This window comes from Maniola jurtina, chromosome 16 (assembly GCF_905333055.1).
Source record: "Maniola jurtina chromosome 16, ilManJurt1.1, whole genome shotgun sequence".
Taxonomy (NCBI): Eukaryota; Metazoa; Arthropoda; class Insecta; order Lepidoptera; family Nymphalidae; genus Maniola; species Maniola jurtina.
This window is the reverse complement of record NC_060044.1, coordinates 10357740-10379168: the sequence shown is the minus strand read 5'-3', so window position 1 is coordinate 10379168 and position 21429 is coordinate 10357740. Positions and strand designations below refer to the sequence as shown.

Below are 21429 nucleotides of genomic sequence, written 5' to 3'. Positions count from 1 at the left end.
TATATTATACACTAGCTGATGCCCGCAGCTTCGCCCGCGTGGATTGGTCAGATCCCCTGCAGCATCAGGATTGAGGAGTTGGACTCCAAATTTTTTATGAAACAATGTCACAAAGTTCCTCTATCGATTAAAAAAGAAATGACGCAAATCGGTTCAGAAATCTCGGAGATTTCGGTGTACATAGGTAGAAAAACACAACTCCCTTTTTGAAAGTCGGTTAAAAAAGTAGCCTATGTTACACCCTGGTCAATCCTCTACTTGTCTGTGAAAATCCCGTCAAAATCGGTTCAGCCGTTCCAAAGATTAGCGTTTTCAAACAGACAGACAGACAGACAAAAATTTTAAAAACGTGTGATTCAGTGTTGGTATCGTTCAAATAACCATATGAGCTTAATATGAGGTAGTTATTTCGAAATTACAGACAGACACTCCAATTTTATTTATTAGTATAGAAGATACCTATTTAAGTTATTATTATTCTGTTACAGAAGTGGAACTGCCTGCTGTGCCAATATCAGATCTGAACGGGGATGGCATAGGTCATCTCGCCAAAGATGACTTACTGGGGGAAAGTGACTCGTCAAGTTCACACGTTAAGAGTTCACAGGTAAACCCTTCGTCATTATGATCAACCCATCACATTCTACTCCGCACTTGAACAGCGTGGTTGACTTTGTTTTTGTCTGGTGGGAGGCTTCGGCCGTGGCAAAGCGATTTAGTGTTCCATACGGTGCCGTGTAGAAACCGATCTGGCTTATGGACTTAACGAAACTGCCGTACTCCTTAGTCCGCTTTTATCTAAGACTTTTTTTTTATAATTTTCCCATTTTTTAAATCAATTTAAAGAAATAATTTTTTCCAGGATGTCAAAGACGAGGATGACACTGATGAGGATGAAGCGTAAGTCCTCTCCTATGTTAAATATCATATAAAAAAAAACACTCTTTTCAATGTAAATATGTAATAAACTTATTTTATTTATCCACTAGATTTTTCCTAATCCTGTGGGGAACTCTTAGATTTTCCGGAATAAAAGTAGTCCGTCTTCAGGATGCAAGCTATCTCTGTACAGTCTGTACCATCAAAGGAGCTTGAGTCATTTTTGTTCAATTCTCCAACAGTGTTGAAACTGATGCCATATGAAAGCTTTTGGGCTAATATTTATTTCACACTATGGCAGCTAAGAGTGCTTTAGAGCCTCGATAGCTCAACGGTTGAGGAGCGGACTGAATTCCAAAAGGTCGGCGGTTCAAACCCCACCCGTTGCACTATTGTTGTACCCACTCCTGGCACAAGCTTTACGCTTAATTGGAGGGGAAAAGGGAGTATTAGTCATGATTAGCATGGCTAAAATTCTTTTTTTTAAAATATGGTGATTTGGGACATTTTCAAAACTAAAAAAGTACTATAATAATTGCTTGATGCTATGAATTAGCTGCCATCGCCTTACTTACCGCTATCACTTTGGGTTTATTTATCACAGCGTCAGAGCAAGACGTCGCAACAAGGGGCACGCGACGATCTCATCGGACTCTGAAGCGGGCGGCTCTCGCAAGAAAGACCCCAACGTCAAGTTCAGTGACTTCGAGGAGTCGGACGATGACTCAGTCACTGGCAAAAGGTCGAAACGGAAGAAAAAGATTAGCGACAGTGACGCGTCCGGCGGGTCGTCCAACGAAGGGTAAAGATTTTATGATTCACATTCATTACATTCATCATCATGATCAACCCGTCATCAGCCCACTGCTTAGCTCGGTAATTTGAGAATATTATGCGCCTTTAAAATTAAACTAAATAATTAAACTCTTAAAAATAAATTGTTCGTAGTAAGAAGAAGCGGCGTCGCATAAAGAATATCGACGACAGCGATGGTTCCGGCTCCGAAACTGAAAACGAAGGCAGAAACAAGCACGGCAGGAAGAATATACGAAGGGTATGTTTTCAATATAAGATACAATCGTCGTATCCTACGTATAAGGGCGTAACTAACCCACGTATAAGGGCGTAACTGACCTACGTAAAAGGGCGTAACTGACTCGCTTGAACTAATCAGTTGAAGTAGTGGGAACGAGCGACTATATCAGACTACAACAAATGCGGCGCCACATTGGCTGGGCAGTGAGTACTGTTGCACATATGAGTGAGTGATATGGATTACAGCTTATATACAGCGTACATAGTGCGTAAAGAGAAAGGACTCGTAGGTCTTCGTCTGTGTTGGTGTTAGCTGGCGGTCGTGCTCTGCCTTTTTGGAGTGTTTTTTTTGTTAAAACTGACTGGAAAGCGCTCTAAGGGGGTGCCGTGCGTATGACGGCGAGCGCCGGCACAGACGGGGTCTACACTTGTATGTATTGTTTAACTAACTTGTTACAAATAACTACAAACTTGACATTGGCTAATCTTTGTAAAGCCAGACGAGAGAGAGAAAAAAAAAAGGACTCGTAACATTTGCTCTTGTAAAAAGTACGATTTAGTATCGTAAACCATACCTTTGACATGACATTCTATCTCACTTTTTTTTTCTTACAAAAGTAACATTTTGAAGTAAACTTCTTTAAGTAAATAGAAAAATCTATTTACTTAAAGAAATTTTAATTCAAAGTGGTTCATAATTCTATAGTTGTCTATTTTTTCTTTCAAATATTCTAGGGTAAAGATAAATCGTCTACAATTTGAACTTTTATTCTAGGTAATGGGTAAAAACCAACTGGAAGAAGCGACGAAAAAGGCTGCCCGCGAAGAAAAAGAGAGGATTGCTCGAATAGCTGAACGACAGAAATTGGTAAATTTTAAAAACGTCTCTATTATGTATCTCGATTTATTATGAAAAATCTATTATATATTTTTCTGAATACATTTACTTGGAATTTTCATATTACGTTGAATTTTATTTCAGTATAATAATTTGGAATTCGACGAGTCGGGTAAACCAGATGAAATTGTCCTGGATAAAGTTGTTCTAGATTTCGACCCTGAAACTAAGGAACCACTCATCGAGGTTGATAAAGGACTTGTTAAAAAATTAAAACCACATCAGGTAATATGCGGCACTTAGCCTTAGCGATACGTACCACTTTCCGTCCACAAAATGGTGGTTGTAATGTGGTTGAACGGTCGATATCAACATTCACAGTTTTATGAGCGATATCAACGCATGATGACTGTTGTTGGAACCAACCACAATTTGTCGTCTGTGTGCGCGCTATCACGACATTTCATACTAATTTAATATTCTCAACACGACCGCTATTTTGGGGTTCTAAAGTGGGCGGAAAGTGGTATGTCTGAGCTTAGCTTTATTATATAACTGTCACGTGAAAATTACGGTTTGCAAAGAAAATACTTTGCATTCAATATAACGTTTTTTTGCTTAAATTATACATTGTAATTAAAACTTTAAATAAAGGTGTTTATTTAGAGATGAAGTAAAAGACTTAAAATGTTATACATATTTCAGGCAAACGGCATAAAATTCATGTGGGACGCGTGCTTCGAAAGTGTGAAACGGATAAAGAAGGACAAGGGCTCTGGATGCATTCTAGCACATTGTATGGGACTTGGCAAAACGCTACAGGTCAATGTTATACTTTTATGTTACCTTTTATATCCGATTTCGTCTGCTAAGTTAGCTATGACTATAGCCAGCATAAAGGAAGCCAGGATTCTGAAACCTATTGAGTAAAAAAAACGGTATTCTTTCGTTGATCAATTTCCAACAGGACAATAGGACATTGCTGGACAGTTTCATTATGGTAACGTGGTTCTTTAAAATTTACTCTAACATAAGTTAAGTGTTATTAGGTACACAATTTATTCTGTATGCGACCCGACTACTACCCGCGAACTGCCGATAGACAGCGACAGAATAGTTTTGTGTCGCTTGGTGTATTTTAACATTGTACTATATTTATATTTATGAACTCAGAATTTTTTCCTCTTTCATTTGATACAATCCGTCAGGTCCATTTTTTTCGTATAAAATGTAGCCTATGTCACCCGAACTATAATAATAATGAATTGATTGAAAGACATTCATTGATGAATTGACACCTCATTCATCAAAATTGGCCCAGTAATTTAGGCGCTACTGTGGAACGCACAGAACCTGTTACAAACATACACACATAGACTGCTTAAATCATAACCCTTCCTTTAGCTTTGCTGTAGTCGTGTAAAAAGTAAAAAAAAAATGAAAAATACGTGTTTCAGGATTTTTATAATTCTATCCCCAAGAAGTTTTCGGAAGTTCCATCCGAGTGAAGTAAGGGTGGGTCAGCATGTATTATATTATTAATTAACCAAACATATATATTTCTAGGTGGTATCACTCACACATACGCTGCTAATTCATAGTGATTTGACGCGTGTAAACAGAGTGTTAGTCGTATGTCCGCTATCAACTGTGCTCAACTGGGTCAACGAGTTCAAGATCTGGCTCAAACACGCCGTCTCAGACTACGAGGTAGACATCTACGAGCTGTCTAGGTGAGTTTCCACATTTTTTTTTAAACTTTATGTATAACTAATTATGTATATCGATTCAACATGGAGTTATTCAAGGACCAACTAATTCCTGAAAGGCCGGTAACGCATTGGCGATTCTTCTGACGCTGCAAATGTTCATGGGCGGCGGTAATCACTTAACATTAGGGGACCTACTCGTTTGCTTTGCGATTGCGACGACACTTTTGGCAACATTCTAAACCGCTGGCATAGGCCGCCGCACGGTCACTTAGCGCGCATGATATTAAGGATTAGTGGCTTCGCACACATAAACTTCAAAATAGCGACATGATTCATATGCCTTAGCGACTCATAAATATGGCGTATACATTGAGGACGATCCCTTCCGCATCTCGCTCCTCGTACTCCTCACGATTGCTCTGTCTAGATTTTTATTAAAATAAAAATAGCGAGCAAACGAGCAGGTGGGTCACCTGATGTTAAGTGATTACCGCCCATGAACATTTGCAGTACCAGAGGAATCGCAAATGCGTTGCCAGCCTTACCATACCGTTATGTTACCGTTGTGTAGGTTATTAAACACTGAGCACGTGTTAAATGAGGGTATCCATTGTAGGTACAAGCAAAACTCAGAGCGCGCTTGGCAACTGCAGCAGTGGTTCAGTGGCGGCGGTGTGTGCGTGCTGGGCTATGAGATGTTCCGCAACCTGTCCGCTGACAACGTCAAGAAGTTCAAAAAGAAGATGCTCAAGAGCTTTCAGGAGAGCCTCGTGGACCCAGGTATGTGTCTACAGTGTACCAGGCGCAAGCAGAACAGAGTTGTGAGTTGTGGTACCCAGCTCACTCCAAAATCCAAGGTCGGGAGAACTTCAGGGGCCGTTACTCTCCATGCATGGTCGCATATAGGGCTGTCGATGATACCTAGAACAGAGAGGTGTTTGCTTAACAATCAATGTTTGTTCTGCCTTCAACTGCCCTAAGTTAGGAGTTATCAGGATTTCATGTTAATTTTAGCTACCTACCTACTTAACTATGTGAATTTTCATGAAACAATTTTCTAATGTAGGTATCAATGTTTTTTGCTATACTCTTACAGGGTCTCATGTGTAATGTACCTATATGTGAAATGCTAAATAAAGAATATGAATATGATGATGGTGTTCTTTTTCCAGGGCCAGATTTAGTGGTTTGCGACGAAGGCCACTTACTCAAGAACGAGAAGACAAGTTTATCGCAAGCCATGAATCGAGTAAAGACGCTTCGACGCATTGTGCTCACTGGTACACCGCTGCAGAATAACCTCAAAGAGTGTAAGTTGGCTTACACATAATTTTCTCTGTATTCTCCGTAAATATTATGTTACACTCAAAGACCGAAAACTGTCATTGAGCGAAAAAACTGCTCACAACGCGTTGCGGCAATCGTAGGAAAGCCTCGACGTGAAATTCGAGTTGGCTCTTATGAAAACGCTGTCGTCTTTATCTTGCTATACGACCACACCGCGTTGTGTGAATGAAGAAAAGCCGCTTCGGAGTTTCTTGTGAACCATGCATTGTATATGAGAAGCTTAATACGCGTCAGCCAATATAGTTCTCGGAACTTCCAGTTTTGCAAGTGGATTCTCAAAATATATGCACTATGCCTAGGTTAGCATTAAACTATAAGAGCGTGCGTAAATATTTGTTTTGCCCGCAGATTATTGCATGGTGCAATTCGTGAAGCCGAACCTGCTGGGTAAATACAACGAGTACCTGAACCGCTTCGTGAACCCCATCACCAACGGACAGTACACGGACTCCAACGAGCACGACATACGCATCATGAAGAGACGCTCCCATGTCTTGCATAAAATGCTCGACGGAGCCGTGCAGGTGAGATCGTAGTTAGACTGTCTGTCCATCTGTCATACAACGATTACCTCAACTACTTCATGAACCCCATCACCAACGGACAGTACACGGACTCCAACGAGCACGACATACGCATCATGAAGAGACGCTCCCATGTCTTGCATAAAATGCTCGACGGAGCCGTGCAGGTGAGATCGTAGTTAGACTGTCTGTCCATCTGTCATACAACGATTACCTCAACTACTTCATGAACCCCATCACCAACGGACAGTACACGGACTCCAACAACAATAAACATCTTAAACTAACGGGATCCTATTACTAAGGCCCGGTATCCGCCTAAGCAGAGAGGAGAGCAGATGTGTTCAGTCTACCAATCACAGATCCTAATAAATGTCGTGAAAAAATTATCACGTCATCTTTTAAAAATCTGATTGGTTAACTGTACATATCTCCTCTCCGCTCCGCTTTGGTGAATACTGGGCCTGAGCCTGTCCGTCTGTCCGTGCGTCCCTCTGTCTGTCAGTGGACTGTATCTCTTGAACCGTAATAAGTAGGGAGTTGAAATTTTCACAGAATGTGTATTTCTATTGCCGCTATAGTAACAAAAAAAAAAAAAAAAAAACTTGTTGCACTTGACTGTTTTTTATTTTTCTTTATTTTCTGTGACAGAGGCGAGACTACGGGGTGCTGGCGCCCTTCCTTCCTCCGAAGCATGAGTTCGTACTCTTCATCACCCTCAGCGAGGTGCAGATCAAGCTCTACCAACACTACCTGGACAATTATTCCAGAAGGTATATGTAGAAAAACTTATAATAGATGATTTGTATGAAACTTTCTAGAGGAAACTATTTTGAATTTGTACACAGCTTTAATAGATTTTTTCTTTTTCTGGTATATGTGTATGTTATCACCAACCTGTATAATTAGGTATATAATACATAGGCATTCTTTCATACTTTACCAAGGCATTCTATACATTTCCTAATCAGTAATCAGTAATGTGTGAGATTCAAATATAACCTGTTTGGTCCTGAATGAAGCGAGCCTACGATAGTTGAATATGTGAAGCTGAATGAAGGAGCGATAAAGCGACTCTTGTATTTTCACTTACGAGCAATTTTACGTGTTTATTTTATAAATTGTCTTTCCTCAACAGACCCCTAGCTGGCAAATCGTCCGGATTCCTGTTCCCAGATTTCCAATCGCTGCAAAGGATATGGACGCATCCGCTCGTTCTCAAATACAACTCAGAAAGATACGAGATTATGCAACAGAAAAAGGTAAGCGGAAACCCTAGTAAATAACAATGTTGAAAACCTCAATAGTTCAATAGTTAGGAGTTGGTTGAATTCAGGAACTCCATCGGTTGCAGTATTGTAGTGCCTGCTCCTAGCACAAGCTTTACGCTTAGTTGGAGGGGAAAGGGAATATTAGTCAATAACATTGTGGCTTGTTAAATTCAATACGTATTGCATATGCCATATTTAATTGCTTAAAACTTAAAAGTTAAAGCCGCATGCCTGCGATGTGAAACTACCGCGGTAGGGCCTAAGAAATATCAGAGAAGTATCTTACAAAATTTAAAACAAATGTGTTATTTTCCAGAGAGAAAGAGAAGAAGAAGATTCTGAAGGCTCATTAGTTGATTTCATTGATGATGACTCCACACCTGATGTAAGTTATTGGTCGAGCTTATTATTTTCTACGATCATCGTTTTATAATCCTTTTAGAATTCAAAGGATTATTTAAATGATAAGAAAGCTACTCAATCAAGTAAAATTAAATAAATGAATTTGAATAGACTTGAGTTTGAGTTTAGTTTGATAACTGTCTACCAGGAATCGTCAACAGAAGAGTCGTCAGGTAGCTTGTCAGACTTGAGTGACGACAGTCGGAAGAAGAGCAAGAAAAAGAAAGCGACCAAGAAAAGCAAAAATAAAGGCTCGGCGCGGCGAGGGACGCGGGCAAATCCCGGTAAGACTATATTTTTTTTTACTGTAGATGATAGGCTTGTGCTTGGCCATAATCATGCCTAATAAAGAGCAATAGTGAGGTACAATACTCTATCCATGGAGAGAAGTTAGTATAGGGCTTTCTCTGTTACATAATCCCATACAAATGACAAAGACGAAAAACTCAGTAGGCGTTAACTGCTTTGAAAGACCAACCAATCACACATGTTTTCACAACATATTCGAAATCCAATTCGAAAATATTTTCAAAAACATTCCAAATTCAATTCGAAAACATAGTTTCGTTTGTGATTGGTTTGTGACTCAAAATGGATAGCGCCTGAGTTTTTTGTCGTTATTTATATGGGATTACGTAACAGAAGAAGCCCTATTATACTAACTAACCTGGTATGTGATGTCACCTCACTAGAAAATTGTCATCTCGACCTGCCGCTAACAGTACCTATGGACTTCGTCTGTGATGGCGTTTGCTGGCGCGCGTGCTGTGCTTGTTTGGAGTGTTTTTTTTTTGTTAAGAGTTTTTGGGTTAGTTGGTGTTTTTTGGTGGTGGAACTGACTGGGAAGCGCTCTAAAGGGGCGCCGCGCGTATGTCGGTGGGCGCCGGCGCAGACGGAGTCCATACTTGTATAGATTCAATAACTACAAACTTGACATTGGCTAATCAGAGTAAAGCCAGATTTAAAGAAAAAAAAAAACAATACCTATTTGTATATCACATATTTGTTTGTAGTTATTTCAGCGGAAGGCGAGGAAGACGTAATGGCAGTAGAAAACGACGGGCAAGCGAAGGTAGAGAACCCTACAGAGTGGTGGATGTCCCTCGTCAGTGAGGACGAACTGGACGACCTGCGGCACTCGCATAAACTGGTGCTGCTGTTTGACATACTGCGCCAGTGTGAGGCCATCGGAGATAAGCTGTGAGTATTATGAAGATCCATCATCATCATAATCAACCCGTGGAAGTCCACTGTTGGACATAGGCCTTCCCTAAAGAGCACCACCACACCCGATCCTTCCTCATCCAGCCACTTCCCGCCAGCCACTTTATATCGTCGGTCCATCGTGCTGGAGGGCGTCCCACACTACGTTTGCTTATACGCGGTCTCCACTCAAAGACTTTCCGGCTCCAACGGCCATCGCCTCCGACAGGCATGGCCTGCCCACTGCCACTTCAGCTTGCTAATAGTTTGAGCTATGTCAGTGACCTTGGTTCTCCTTCGGATCTCTACTAATCCAGAACCATCTAATAAGATCCATACTAATATTATAAATGTGAAAATGTGTCTGTCTGTTAGCTTTTCATGGCCCAACAGTATAACCGATTTTGATGAAATTCGGTGAAGTGTTAACTTAGATCATAGGGACATAGGCTACTTTTTATCGGAAAATCAAACAGTTCCCACGAGATTCCTAGAGGCCCCATCTGTTTTACTGATTCATTTATGTAAAATTTGGAAGCCGGCATAGGCCTACCAAAAGAATTCCAATTTGCGGTGAAAATATTGAAAACTTTTTTTTCAGGTTGGTATTTTCACAATCCCTATACTCGTTAGATCTAATAGAACATTTCCTGGGCAAAGTGGACGAAGCGACGCAAGAGGGCAGGGTTGACGAAAAATTAAATGGCCATGTTGGTAAGTATAAATTACTTTCACACTTTACAGTAAAGTATTCTTGTCACACTGTCATTTTTTTTTTAAATTTAAAACTGTCAAACTTCGTGATTAGGTGTCAGTTTTAAGCGTAGTGTTTAAAAATTTGTAGAGTAACATTTATTCCATCTTCCGTCCCTTTTTTGCAATATTGAAAAGAAAGAGATACAGATACTCTAAATTTAGTTTATAGAAAGACATCAGAATCGACGCCACTGTCTTTTTAAATCTCATTACATATTTTGAGCAATTTGTAATTATTTTAGGCTCATGGTCACCGGGCGTGGACTACTTCCGACTGGACGGATCGACGTCGTGCGAGAACAGATCTATCTGGTGCAAGAATTTTAATAGAGAAGATAATCCAAGAGCTAGGTATGTATCAAAGGTGCTTTACTAGCCTGGGATTTCCTCTCCATATATTTAGATTGGATTTTCAAAAAATCTATATAGTGAATCAAAAATCAACAAATGAAAAGCCCCTGTGAACAGTTTGTTTTTCCGATTAAAACCCAGGAAACTTCTTGCCTAGCTGTTTTCTGTCTGTATTCGAAAGTCTAAGTAGAGTTGCCTCAGTAGGCTACTTCATTTATTTACTTTGTATTAACATAATTATAAGGATTTATTGTTACCAACACACTAACTTTCTATATGGGCTGTTTAGTATATTATAAGATGGTCTGAATTAAAATGATATTTATTTTAGTTATTTATTTAAAAAGATTAATGATGCGTTTATTGGCGTCACCCAGAAAAGCAGGTATTATTTAAATATTTTTATCGAATTATTGGAATGTCCTCTCCAAAACCAACACAAAAAAACACAAGTTTAATGTGCAAGGTTATCCGAGAGTTTTAATCTAAACAAACTAATGCCAAAATAAATAATTTAATTAGAGCGTGATTGCTATCACAACATCTAATTATCCAGTTCACAACCCAAATACCGAAAATATGCGATATCGCTCCGAATCTCAGAAGGAGACTGAGCTAAAACCTTCGAAACACCCGTATTTATGCAAGTTCAATCTTGTTGGCCTCCTAGCAACAGATTGTATGACATCGAATGAGCGAAATATCGATTTTATCAACCTACCTGCATTACATAAACTAATAATTTTATATTATTGTTAACAATTCAAATCAATTTTTAAAAGTAACCTTACACGTTGTTAACTGTATGTATATTGTTCTAGATTGTTCCTAATATCGACCCGAGCGGGTGGTCTGGGAATAAACTTGGTTGCAGCCAACCGCGTGGTGATTTTCGATGTATCATGGAACCCCTCTCATGATGTACAGAGCATATTCCGGGTGTATCGGTTCGGGCAGAAGAAACCGTGCTATATCTACAGGTTTCTAGCTATGGTGAGTGTACATACAAAGTGGACATGGTTTGAGTTGTGCAGCTTAAGTGGCTGTAATCTGGATCCTGAGGTGCTGGAGTGGTGACCTCACAGCGCAAGCAAACGCATTAGACCCCCGTTGGGAGGATAAACGTCAGCAAATGAGGCATATCCTAGGAGCCCGCTGGATTCAAGCGGGTCCATTTTCATGAGTACCCTCAATTCTGCCTGGAGTTGTTTTTATTCACTTTAGGCACACGCTTGACCAAAATCACACCTGATGATTAAATAAGACTGTTTGCCTACAAACTAGTTATTCATTCTTGTTGTTTTAAAGATACCCAGATTGTTACTGGTAGAAAACACAGATTACGGATGAGTATTCGAAACCTTAGCCATATGCCATTCAGCTATTGTTGTCAGCCATTCCTCATAAAGTCCTTATAAAATAATTTTTGTACAGGGCACAATGGAAGAAAAAATTTACGAGCGCCAAGTGACGAAGCAGGCCATATCAAAGCGGGTCATCGACGAGCAACAGATAGACCGGCACTACGCAGAGAACGATCTAGCCGAGCTATACAAGTTCGAGCCCAACCCGCCCACACCGCGGGAACTGCCGCCCCTGCCCAAGGACAGGCTGTTTGCCGAGATCCTGAAGGAGTACGAGGCCCAGGTAATATCAGCAGACAGACGGCAAGAGAGAACGATTCTGCTGAGCTATACAAGTTAGAGACTCGCTTCATCGTCCCTTCATTCAGCTTGATCTATTCGACCATTGTTTTGTTACGTGAGACGTACGTAAATACACTGTAATATTATAATATAGTACAAATGTTGCACTGGAATAAAGTAGAGACAAAATTTGAGAAATTCCGCTATAGGACACTTGTAGTTTTAAGAATAGTAAGCAGACCAAAGAAACTCAAATAACCTCTATTTTATAAGCAAAAATGTAAGGTTATAACCGATGTGTTCCTTACATTTATCAGATCTACAAATACCACGAGCACGATTCCCTCCTCGAGAACAAGGAGGAGGAAACTCTGACGGAGGAGGAGCGCAAGGCCGCCTGGGAGGACTTCGAGAACGAGAAGACGCGGCCTCCGCCCGTGCCCTTCAACGCCTACAACATGCACAACGGAATGGGTATGTCGTATTATATAACTACACAATCCCTCGAAAGGGGCAACTTAGCCTGCCAAACTATGTTTTATTTATATTTTTGTTTTTATCTTAGGTTATTAGGACAAACTATGTATACATTTTTAATCATCATCATCATGATCAACCCATTTCCGCCCCACTACTGAGTACGGGTCTCCTCTCAGAATGAGAAGGGTTTAGGCCATAGTCTGCCACGCTGGCCCAATGCGGATTGGCAGACTTCACACACCTTTGAGAACATGGAGAACTCTCAGGCATGCAGGTTTCCTCACGATGTTTTCCTTCACCGTTAAAGCAAGTGATATTTAATTGCTTAAAACGCACATAACTGAAAAGTTAGTGGTGCGTGCCCGGGATCGAACCCCCGACCTCCGATTAGTAGGCGGACGTTCTAACCACTAGGCTATCACAGCTTTCACATCTACTACAACACTAGGTTATCACAGCTACATTTTTAATGTTCAAAATGAATAAAGACTTTTTCAAACAAACAAATCCCTCTAGCAACGTCTTCTGACGTGAAACTGAGCGGCGTTTTACTGGAGAACCAAACCACGCTGCTACATTTCTGGTGAACCAACGTTCAAGCAATACGCAAAGAACGAAATAAAAACGTAATGAGACTGGAGCAAGTCGCTCGACAGTGGCCGACCAATCTCCTATGAGCCTCCCTCAAGCTACTCGACATTGGCGAAGTGCATTGTGCTGGGTTGGCACTACATTAAGCCACCAATCACGTGAAGAAGAAGTGGTTGATGAGGGTCTCGGGAAGAATGAGGCTCTCGGCGGTCTACGAGAGCTGCAGGATTTTCGAAACGTTCCAAATTTGATTTGTTCAAACTGGCAGCTGTGTAAAACTTTTCTTAATAGTTGCCTGCCAGCCATCCAACGTCATCGGCGAGTAGAGGTTTTTTTTTTTAAATAGCCGGAAGGGCCCTCCGAAACTTTGTTTGACTTGTAGGGTTCTGCTGGAATTTAATTAAAGACAAAAATATGGTCCAAGCATAGATTGACCATTTTAACGCGAGTAGAGGTCGCATGCCTCTACATCACTAAACAATTCCTGTCTTTACAGTTCCAGGTCTACTCGCGCAACAGCAACAGCAGTTGGCGTATGCAGCACTCGCGGCCATGCTGCGTAAAGACATGCCCAACATTAACGACGATCAGATCAGAAATATGCTACCTCTCATATACAACTCTAATCCAGCTGTGAGTATCCACCCTTGAGGCGAACAGTTGTAGGCTGAGATCTATTTTTGACACGTTGACTTACCTCAGACTTAAGATTGAGTTAAAACGAGACAAAATGTGAGGGATATACCTCTGTCTCGTTTTAACTCTTGTCTTAAGTTTAAGCAAAGTCAGAGTGCGCTCTTTAGATCTCACCTGTAGTGCTCTTTTACTGCAGATCTGAATCATCAGATTTTGAATATCTTTCTCTAAACTAAATTTAGAGTATCTGCATCTTTTCCTGTTTTAATATTGCTAAAAACGGAAAATAAATTTTAAATTATCAACTTAAAATTTTGTGCTTCTCTACAAACACTATGCTCAAGACTGGCACTCAAAAGTCATGAGGTTTGACTTTAAATTGAAATAAGTTTGTCTGCCCTTTTCTTTTTATATTGGTAAGAAAAAGATGTGGATACTCTAAAATTCAGTTGCCGTCAGAATCAGTACCATTGTGTTATTGTATACCACGCTTATTAAAAGAGGTGTTCTTAAAATTAAAGAAGAGTTAAGTTAATTAACTGAAAAATTCCATGGGTCAATTTTTAAGTTTTAACATCTCAAATGTCCCTTTAAACAGTTATTAAAATTATGAAATTTATTTGTTCAGATGTTCGGTGGATATGACTATGGCGTAAGTTTTATCGAAGTTACTTGATTAGATTCCTTTTTGTTTGTATCAGTTTTATTATTTACGCCATGTCCGTTTTATGTTAACTCCTTCTATAATAGCATGTGTATTCTGTATATTATCTTACGAATTAGTGTTATAAGGCGTCCTCCTCACGACGAACGGAGTTCTGCGTTCTACTTCGAGGTGTAATCTATGCATGGGTTTTGATATTTGCACCCACAAAAACAGTTGACCGCGACGCGGACGGTCGAATAAGCAACTAATAAAGTATTGGTCAGTATCGACAGTAGAACGCAGACCTAAGGGCGCCCGTACTGCAAATTTTCACCGCGCGATTTTCGCAAAATACTGTGAAGAATGAAAACTGTATGAAGCTGTATCTATACACTCGCGTAAAGAATACGAGCGGAAGGATTCATACAATTTCCATCAACAGAGATCTGCGAAAAAAATCGGGCGATGCAATTTCGCAGTGTGGGCTTACTCTAACAGTCTCATTTTTCAACATGACATATGCATTGCTCTAAATATGGAAAAATTACACTGAAGTCACTAAGGCGATAAGAGCGAACTGTAACTTTGCTCTGACTTAGAACACTGGTAAAACGAGACAGGGTTATATCACTGACATAAATCTGTCTCGTTTTAACTGAAACTTAAATCTGAGCAAAGACAAAGTACGCTCTATTGATCTCAGCTTAAGTCTTGGAAGAGGGATTGATGCCTTATTGTACTTTAGTACTAACACAACTTGATTTACAATAAGTAATAATAAATAATTGATGTTTTTGTTCTTTGTACAGTTGATGCAGAAGATGAGTGAAATCTACAAATACGCTCAGGCGCCTATGATGAATCCTGGAATGGTTAATCCAGTGTTAAATCCTGGTATGTTTTACACTTTAGGACATTCCTCTTATGCTGATACAAGCTTAGCACGTATCCTTGCGTACTATTTCAAAATGGTGGCTTGTTATCCTGACATAATAATATGCTCTTTAATAAATCACGAGGAATATAATATGTATCGATATTGAAAGAATTTGGATCAATAGCAAATGATTATTTTATGATCATTTTAAATTTATAATGATTATTTTAAAATCCTTTGCTATTCATCCAAATTCTTTAGCGTCCACTTAAAAAAAACACTTTTAAATTTTTTCTTTTTTTATGATCACAAGAAACCTCAGATATTGATTTGAAAGAATTCAGTCCAAAAGAAATTTAGATCAAGAAAAAATATTAGAATAGTGTACGACTCCCTGTCTTACAGTTCTATAAGTTCTTAAGTATGGGTTACCTGGAAGAGATCACTGTAGTGATAAAGTCGCCCTTTGTTTTTAAGTATATCAAGTATTTTTATTCTTTGTCATATATTAGGCGATAAAGATGTTTAAATAAATAAATCAAATTAAATATGACGTGTGTTGCGCAGCGGGCGGCGCGGGCGGCAACATGGCGCTGGGCGGCAGCAGCGGGCTGCAGTACGAGCCGCCGTGGCAGCGCCAGCAACAACAGCAGCACCAGATGAACCTGCAGCGCCTCATGCAGCAGCAACAGCAGCAGAACGTGAGCGCACCTCCATACTCTCACTCTCTTCCCTGAACACTCGTCTCCCGGGAAAGATCGGGTTGTGACATTTCTATAAGGGTGCCTGGCAATTGAAGTGGAGCAAACTGAGTGTTTAATCAACCTGATTGGTTTGCTGAACACATTTCCACTCAGCTTTAGAGAATGGGCACTCTAATATTTTATCTCTTGGAGACTATCCTCAGCACATATTGTGATATTAAGAAGCTCCAATCATAATAGCTGCAAGCGCAAGCTATCTCATTTCGCTCATTTTGAAGGCACCTTATGAACTTGCCTACAAGCAAGCTACCATCTTCACGGTCGCTTGGGGATTTCAAACTTCACTAGTCTTTATTCTTTATGACCATTGACGTACAATAAATAATTAATCCGGCTTGAGTAACCGAAACATACCAAAGATCAAAAAGAATCAAGAATTTAGTTTAACTTTGTTTTATTTTACGTCAATGGTTGTAGTCAACTCTTCTGCTATCGCTTATAAGTCTCTTTAATCTCTTGCTAGTTAAAACTTTAAATGTCAGCATGTTGTGTTAGTTATTGAAATCGAAAATCTATTATAATTATAAAGTTAAACTCATGAGTCCTCCCCTCGCTTAGCCGTACTCGCGTAGGATCGCAAATTAACATATTTATAACCAAAGATGGGTGCCAAGTACTACGCAGGCGGGCTGGGCAGCCGGGACCCCGTGGCGATGGCGTTGCAGCAGCAGCGCGCGCGCGAGATGATGCTCGGCGAGCGCGGCAGACCCCGCGGCCGGCCCCCGGGCACCACCGCGCCGCGACCCCGCGCACCCCAGCACTCCGGGGACGTCGTCGACCTCGACTCGGACTAGAGCCGCGGTGAGTGACGTGTGCGTGCGAGCGTGCTACGTGCGTGCGTGCGCGTGTGTGCGCGCATGCATGCAACTTGGGAGAAGCTGTCATTTCGAGCCACTGGTGAGTGAAGTGTTATTGTCTCCTCGCTGGTGAGACGTGTTACGTCAATCTACCACAACTAGAAGTGACGTGAAGTGTCATACGTGTGTGACCTGCGACGGTGTGCTGCTCCCACTGGCCCGGTAAGTGCGGTGTGAGTGATGTGTATAACTCTACGTGGAAATGAATTTCAACTCACAATATTTAGCGATTGCCTAGTGGTTATGACGTCGGCCTACTATTCAGTGAGGTCCGGTATTCAGTCCCGGGCACGCACCTCTAACTTTTACGAGTTATGTGCGTTTTGAGCAATTAAAATATCAATATGCTCCAACGGTGAAGGAACACATCGTGAGGAAACTGGCATGCCCTAGATTTCTCCATGCTGTTGTCAAAAGTGTGTGAAGTTTGACATTCTGCACTTAGCCAGTATGGTGAACTAGGGCCTAAACTCTTCTATTTCTGCGAGAAGATGATGATTTTCAGCTAGACTTATAATAGTTATCCAAAAGAGGATGTGCCATCGGGCGTCCACCTTAACAGATCCAGCACAATACCAAATATGTTTTTTCTCAAGCATTCTACTCAAGTTGTTTATTATATTTTTATTTTATATTTATTCGTCAAATTATTTTGTAACATATCAATTCTCTTACAGATTTCCAGTGTAAGATTAATTGATAAACAAATGTGTACAGTGAAAGTTATACGGTGCTACGTTTCGAGCGAGTAGGCTTGGACATTTGGACACTGGAGTGGCAGTTGAAGTCGAGTCGGCAGGACTGGTCTACTCTACGGCTCAGATCTATAGACCACACTTTGACTTTACTCAGACTTGAGTTTCAGTTTATACCAGCGATATAACGGTGTCTCGTTTTAACAGTGTCTTAAGTCTGAGCGAAATCAAAGTGCGCACTATAGATCTCAACATAGACTAGTATATATTTAATCAATTTAAGAACGATTTTAAATGTCGCATTAATATGTAACTAGCTGATGCCCGCGACTTCGTCTGCGTGGATTTAGGTTTTAAAATATCCCGTGGGGTCGCTTTGATTTTCCGAGATAAAAAGTAGATTATCTTACTCTTTGTCCTTTCTCGTTCTCTATGCCAAAAATCAAGTCGATTGATTGCTTAGTTGGGGCGTGAAGGAAGGACAAACAAACACTTTCGCATTTATAATATTAGTATAGGTTGTTGCCTTCAGGCTTGCATCACCACCACATATCACGAATCTCATTTTCATTTTCTTCTTCACGACGATATAAATTTTTCACTAGATGTGACGCTTCATAGTAACATATTCCAAGGAACATCGATATCCGAACTGCTGTCAATCGCAATCCGCTAGATGAAGTCCGTTTATTCTAACTTAGATAAGTTAAAACAAATTATAGCCACTAAATACACCTAAACCTATGATGATAACGTGAATAATAATTTAGAGTTATCGTTCAAGTTTCATTTTTACAAACGGGCTAGGCGCCTTAAGCAAATTACGATTGACACGTGTGCGGACACCGATGTTCGTTGGAACATGTTACTGTGAAGCACACCATCTACCCAACTCTAACCTCGATAGCTCAACGGTTAAAGAAGCGGACTGAAAACCGAAAGGTCGCCGGTTCAAATCTCACCCGTTGCACTATTGTCGTACCCACTCCTGGCATAAGCTTTATGCTTAATTGGAGGGGAAAGGGGAATATTAGTCAGCATCTAGTGGAACGTTTATATTGTTGCTTCTTCAACTATTGATTCTGGTTGTCAGTTTATTAAAAAAAATGGTGGTTGCAATCACATATCATAGAATCTCTTTCCATACAGTGCAGCCTGAAGTATGACTCAATTTTACTGGCACAAGCTTCAAATTTTAATATAATTCTATTTTCTTGAGTAATTTAAATGTGCTCAAAGATTAAGGGTGGAAACATACAAAACACAAATATGGGATTCGCCAAATATTTGAGGTGACCAAGACCCAAATGGATTTTGTACTGCTCATCGAATATACTACGATTTGTTTCGACTTAATACGCGTCGCGTTGCATGTTATAGGTATGTTTCCAGCTTAACGCTCTAGTTTCCTAAGACAGCGGCCGCTACATTTTCTATAATTGTTTCAACAAAAATCTTTGTCACTTTAAGGATCCCTATCCATTAGAACTGAGAGCAGCGGGAAAATGTGTTTTGACTTCAGAGATGAGATGAAAAAACTATTACATCATCTATCAATGATCTGCTGCACTGGTCTCCGCTCTGCTTGGATTTAGTGGTCAGGCAGCTTAACGTCTGTGTCAAAAACTGAACCTAGGAAACTGGAGTTTTAACTATGTGACTCAGAAAATGTGTACAACATGTAGCACTACTTCGGAGCTACTATATTTAATGGGTATAAATAAATACATAGTAATTTAGATGAATATTAGGCAGTTTTATGTGGATAACATTTTAGGTTCCCGCAATAAAATATTCAGATGCATAGTTGATGTAAATATTTTTATGTATTGTATAAAAGACATGTTTTATTCATTCAAAATTACTGTGTGTAAAGCTGTATTTTGGAATTTTGAGTTAGTGTTATTTGCATAAAACTAAAGTTTAAAGCACCTCATTGGCATTCATCAAAAAACTTTAATAAATAAAATATGTCTATGGGAGGCTTTAAAAAGTCAGCTTGACGATTTTAAATATATCTCTCAGTACAGGAAATTAGTGTAAGCTATATTGTATGTCAGTAGCTATGTAATAACCTGTGTGTTGACCGCATAACCTCTTTCACAAAGTCCTAATGTCAACCAACAAACATTAAACCATTGGATACCATAATAAATATATTACTTCATTAAGAATTTAAGGAATACATACAAGTCATGAACTATCTTCAATCATCTTGTCATAAATAAAGTAGAAAATATGATTAAGCATTTTTTTTTAATAATCTTCAATTAAAAAAAAATATTAGGGCTTAGTGAAACAGGGCCTTAACGTTGTAGGAAAAAAAACAGATAAACATTATACCTTTATTTGCATTTACAAATTAATTTTGGAATTTCTAAAAATAATAGTTAAATAGTAGCATATGCCTGCGTTTGTGTCTGCACAAAATATACAGTTTGATTTAAAAAATCCTTTCTATCTTTTGACGTGACAACGTCTTATAATTCGATAGAGCCGGCTGCACGCACGAAAAAACATGACTCATGCGGCGTTACCTCGCTCTGAGGTGTTCCATGTAAGGCTTGAAGTGCAAGCGAGAGCGCGGAACGAGCGACAAAGAAGCACAATCGGCCTTTGTTGTCACGTTCAACTATCGTCAGTAAACCGACTTTACAGACAACCAATTTTTTTAGGCACTAGATATATCTTATGTATTAAAATTCAGTTTAAAGATCTTTCAGATCTTGGATCTACGGATTTAGTAAGCAAATGGTATCTATTAAGCTTTTCCATTGTAACACAATTTATTTTATATGAAGAACATATTTGACCACTAATACAATAAATATTATAAATATTACAATGTTAATTTTATTGAGTACTTAGAAATTGCCAATTGCTGGCAATTGCCAATTATATTACAAATATTGGATGGCATGAGCCTGTTATATTATGCTCTCTTTTTGTTTTATATTTATCATTCCTTACTTTAAATGATGATTGATTATTTATTATTATTGGATTGGAAGATTCGCAATAATAGTTATTATTGATTTCTTTTGATTTATTTGCAAATACCTGACACTTAAATAATTCTCAGGCTAGAGCCAAAAGCCAGCCAATGCCAGCTTACATTATTATTAGTGGAATGTCAGCAATGCAAAGATAAAATAATGTTTTCCACTAAAGCAAAAAAACGAAAAAAATAACACAATTTCAACTTGTCTTCAAAGAATACATTGTTTATAACAGCTTTCTTTTCATGATTAATCTAATTATTTATTAAAGATCCTGATGGTAAATTCTTGTGTCAAAAATTCTAATAGTAAGGGTCATTCCAAAATGATTATATACAATATTATATTTTTTTCATAACAATTTGATTTAAAAAAATTGAAGTGGCATTTTTAATGATTGTTGTTTATTTTTTACATTATTGCAATTTTTTACTTCATTGTTGGTTATTAAGATTAGTGATAAAACCACTCATTCTAGTTTTAAAATGATCAGAGACACTAGAGAACTCTCTGCTAGAAACATGTATTCAACAACTTGGTGGAGAATACAGAATTTTGAATGACCTGTCACTAGTCTTAGAAACATCCATCCAATGAGTACTTTATTTATTAGCCTGGGCGAAAGGTGTTTTAAGTTGTGATATTGCCTATATTATTTCTGTAGAGAATAGAATGGAAATTGGTCATTAACTAGTAAGTATAAATTAAAAAATAACTATGTTTAGTTTCAGTAGTTCAACAGTTTATGGGCAGGCAGATCTTAGGCTGTGGTCTGACGCTGTACGCGGTCTACGTTTGTAAGTTGTGTGATGTAACAGACCACAGCCAAAAAGGTCATAGATTCAACTCCCATTGTGCTACTTATAGGACTTTTTTTTTCTTCTTTAAATCTGGCTTTACTCTGATTAGCCAATGTCAAG

The 21429-nt window shown here is 39.2% G+C and overlaps 1 protein-coding gene across 6 annotated transcripts in view; it reads left to right on the top strand.

The window, feature by feature from the left end:
* The window catches only part of LOC123873038 (transcriptional regulator ATRX homolog), a 28053-nt gene extending 8289 nt beyond the window's left edge, over positions 1-19764 (top strand). For 3 of the 6 annotated variants that reach the window (XM_045917701.1, XM_045917700.1, XM_045917695.1), the window contains 27 exons: positions 489-607; positions 863-900; positions 1484-1681; positions 1828-1933; positions 2690-2782; positions 2897-3037; positions 3458-3574; positions 4319-4485; positions 5081-5244; positions 5637-5774; positions 6160-6335; positions 6987-7108; positions 7474-7597; positions 7923-7991; positions 8157-8292; positions 9022-9208; positions 9813-9925; positions 10210-10318; positions 11140-11311; positions 11753-11965; positions 12282-12438; positions 13532-13668; positions 14300-14323; positions 15127-15211; positions 15762-15895; positions 16561-16759; positions 17493-19764. In XM_045917701.1, coding sequence (XP_045773657.1) covers positions 489-607; positions 863-900; positions 1484-1681; positions 1828-1933; positions 2690-2782; positions 2897-3037; positions 3458-3574; positions 4319-4485; positions 5081-5244; positions 5637-5774; positions 6160-6335; positions 6987-7108; positions 7474-7597; positions 7923-7991; positions 8157-8292; positions 9022-9208; positions 9813-9925; positions 10210-10318; positions 11140-11311; positions 11753-11965; positions 12282-12438; positions 13532-13668; positions 14300-14323; positions 15127-15211; positions 15762-15895; positions 16561-16752 — 3431 coding nt within the window. In that variant the 3' untranslated portion in view covers positions 16753-16759; positions 17493-19764. The remainder of the gene's footprint in view (positions 1-488; positions 608-862; positions 901-1483; positions 1682-1827; positions 1934-2689; positions 2783-2896; positions 3038-3457; positions 3575-4318; positions 4486-5080; positions 5245-5636; positions 5775-6159; positions 6336-6986; positions 7109-7473; positions 7598-7922; positions 7992-8156; positions 8293-9021; positions 9209-9812; positions 9926-10209; positions 10319-11139; positions 11312-11752; positions 11966-12281; positions 12439-13531; positions 13669-14299; positions 14324-15126; positions 15212-15761; positions 15896-16560; positions 16760-17492) is intronic. The other 3 variants (XM_045917696.1, XM_045917698.1, XM_045917699.1) reach the window with 3 other exon arrangements.
* The last annotated feature ends 1665 nt before the right edge of the window (positions 19765-21429 follow it).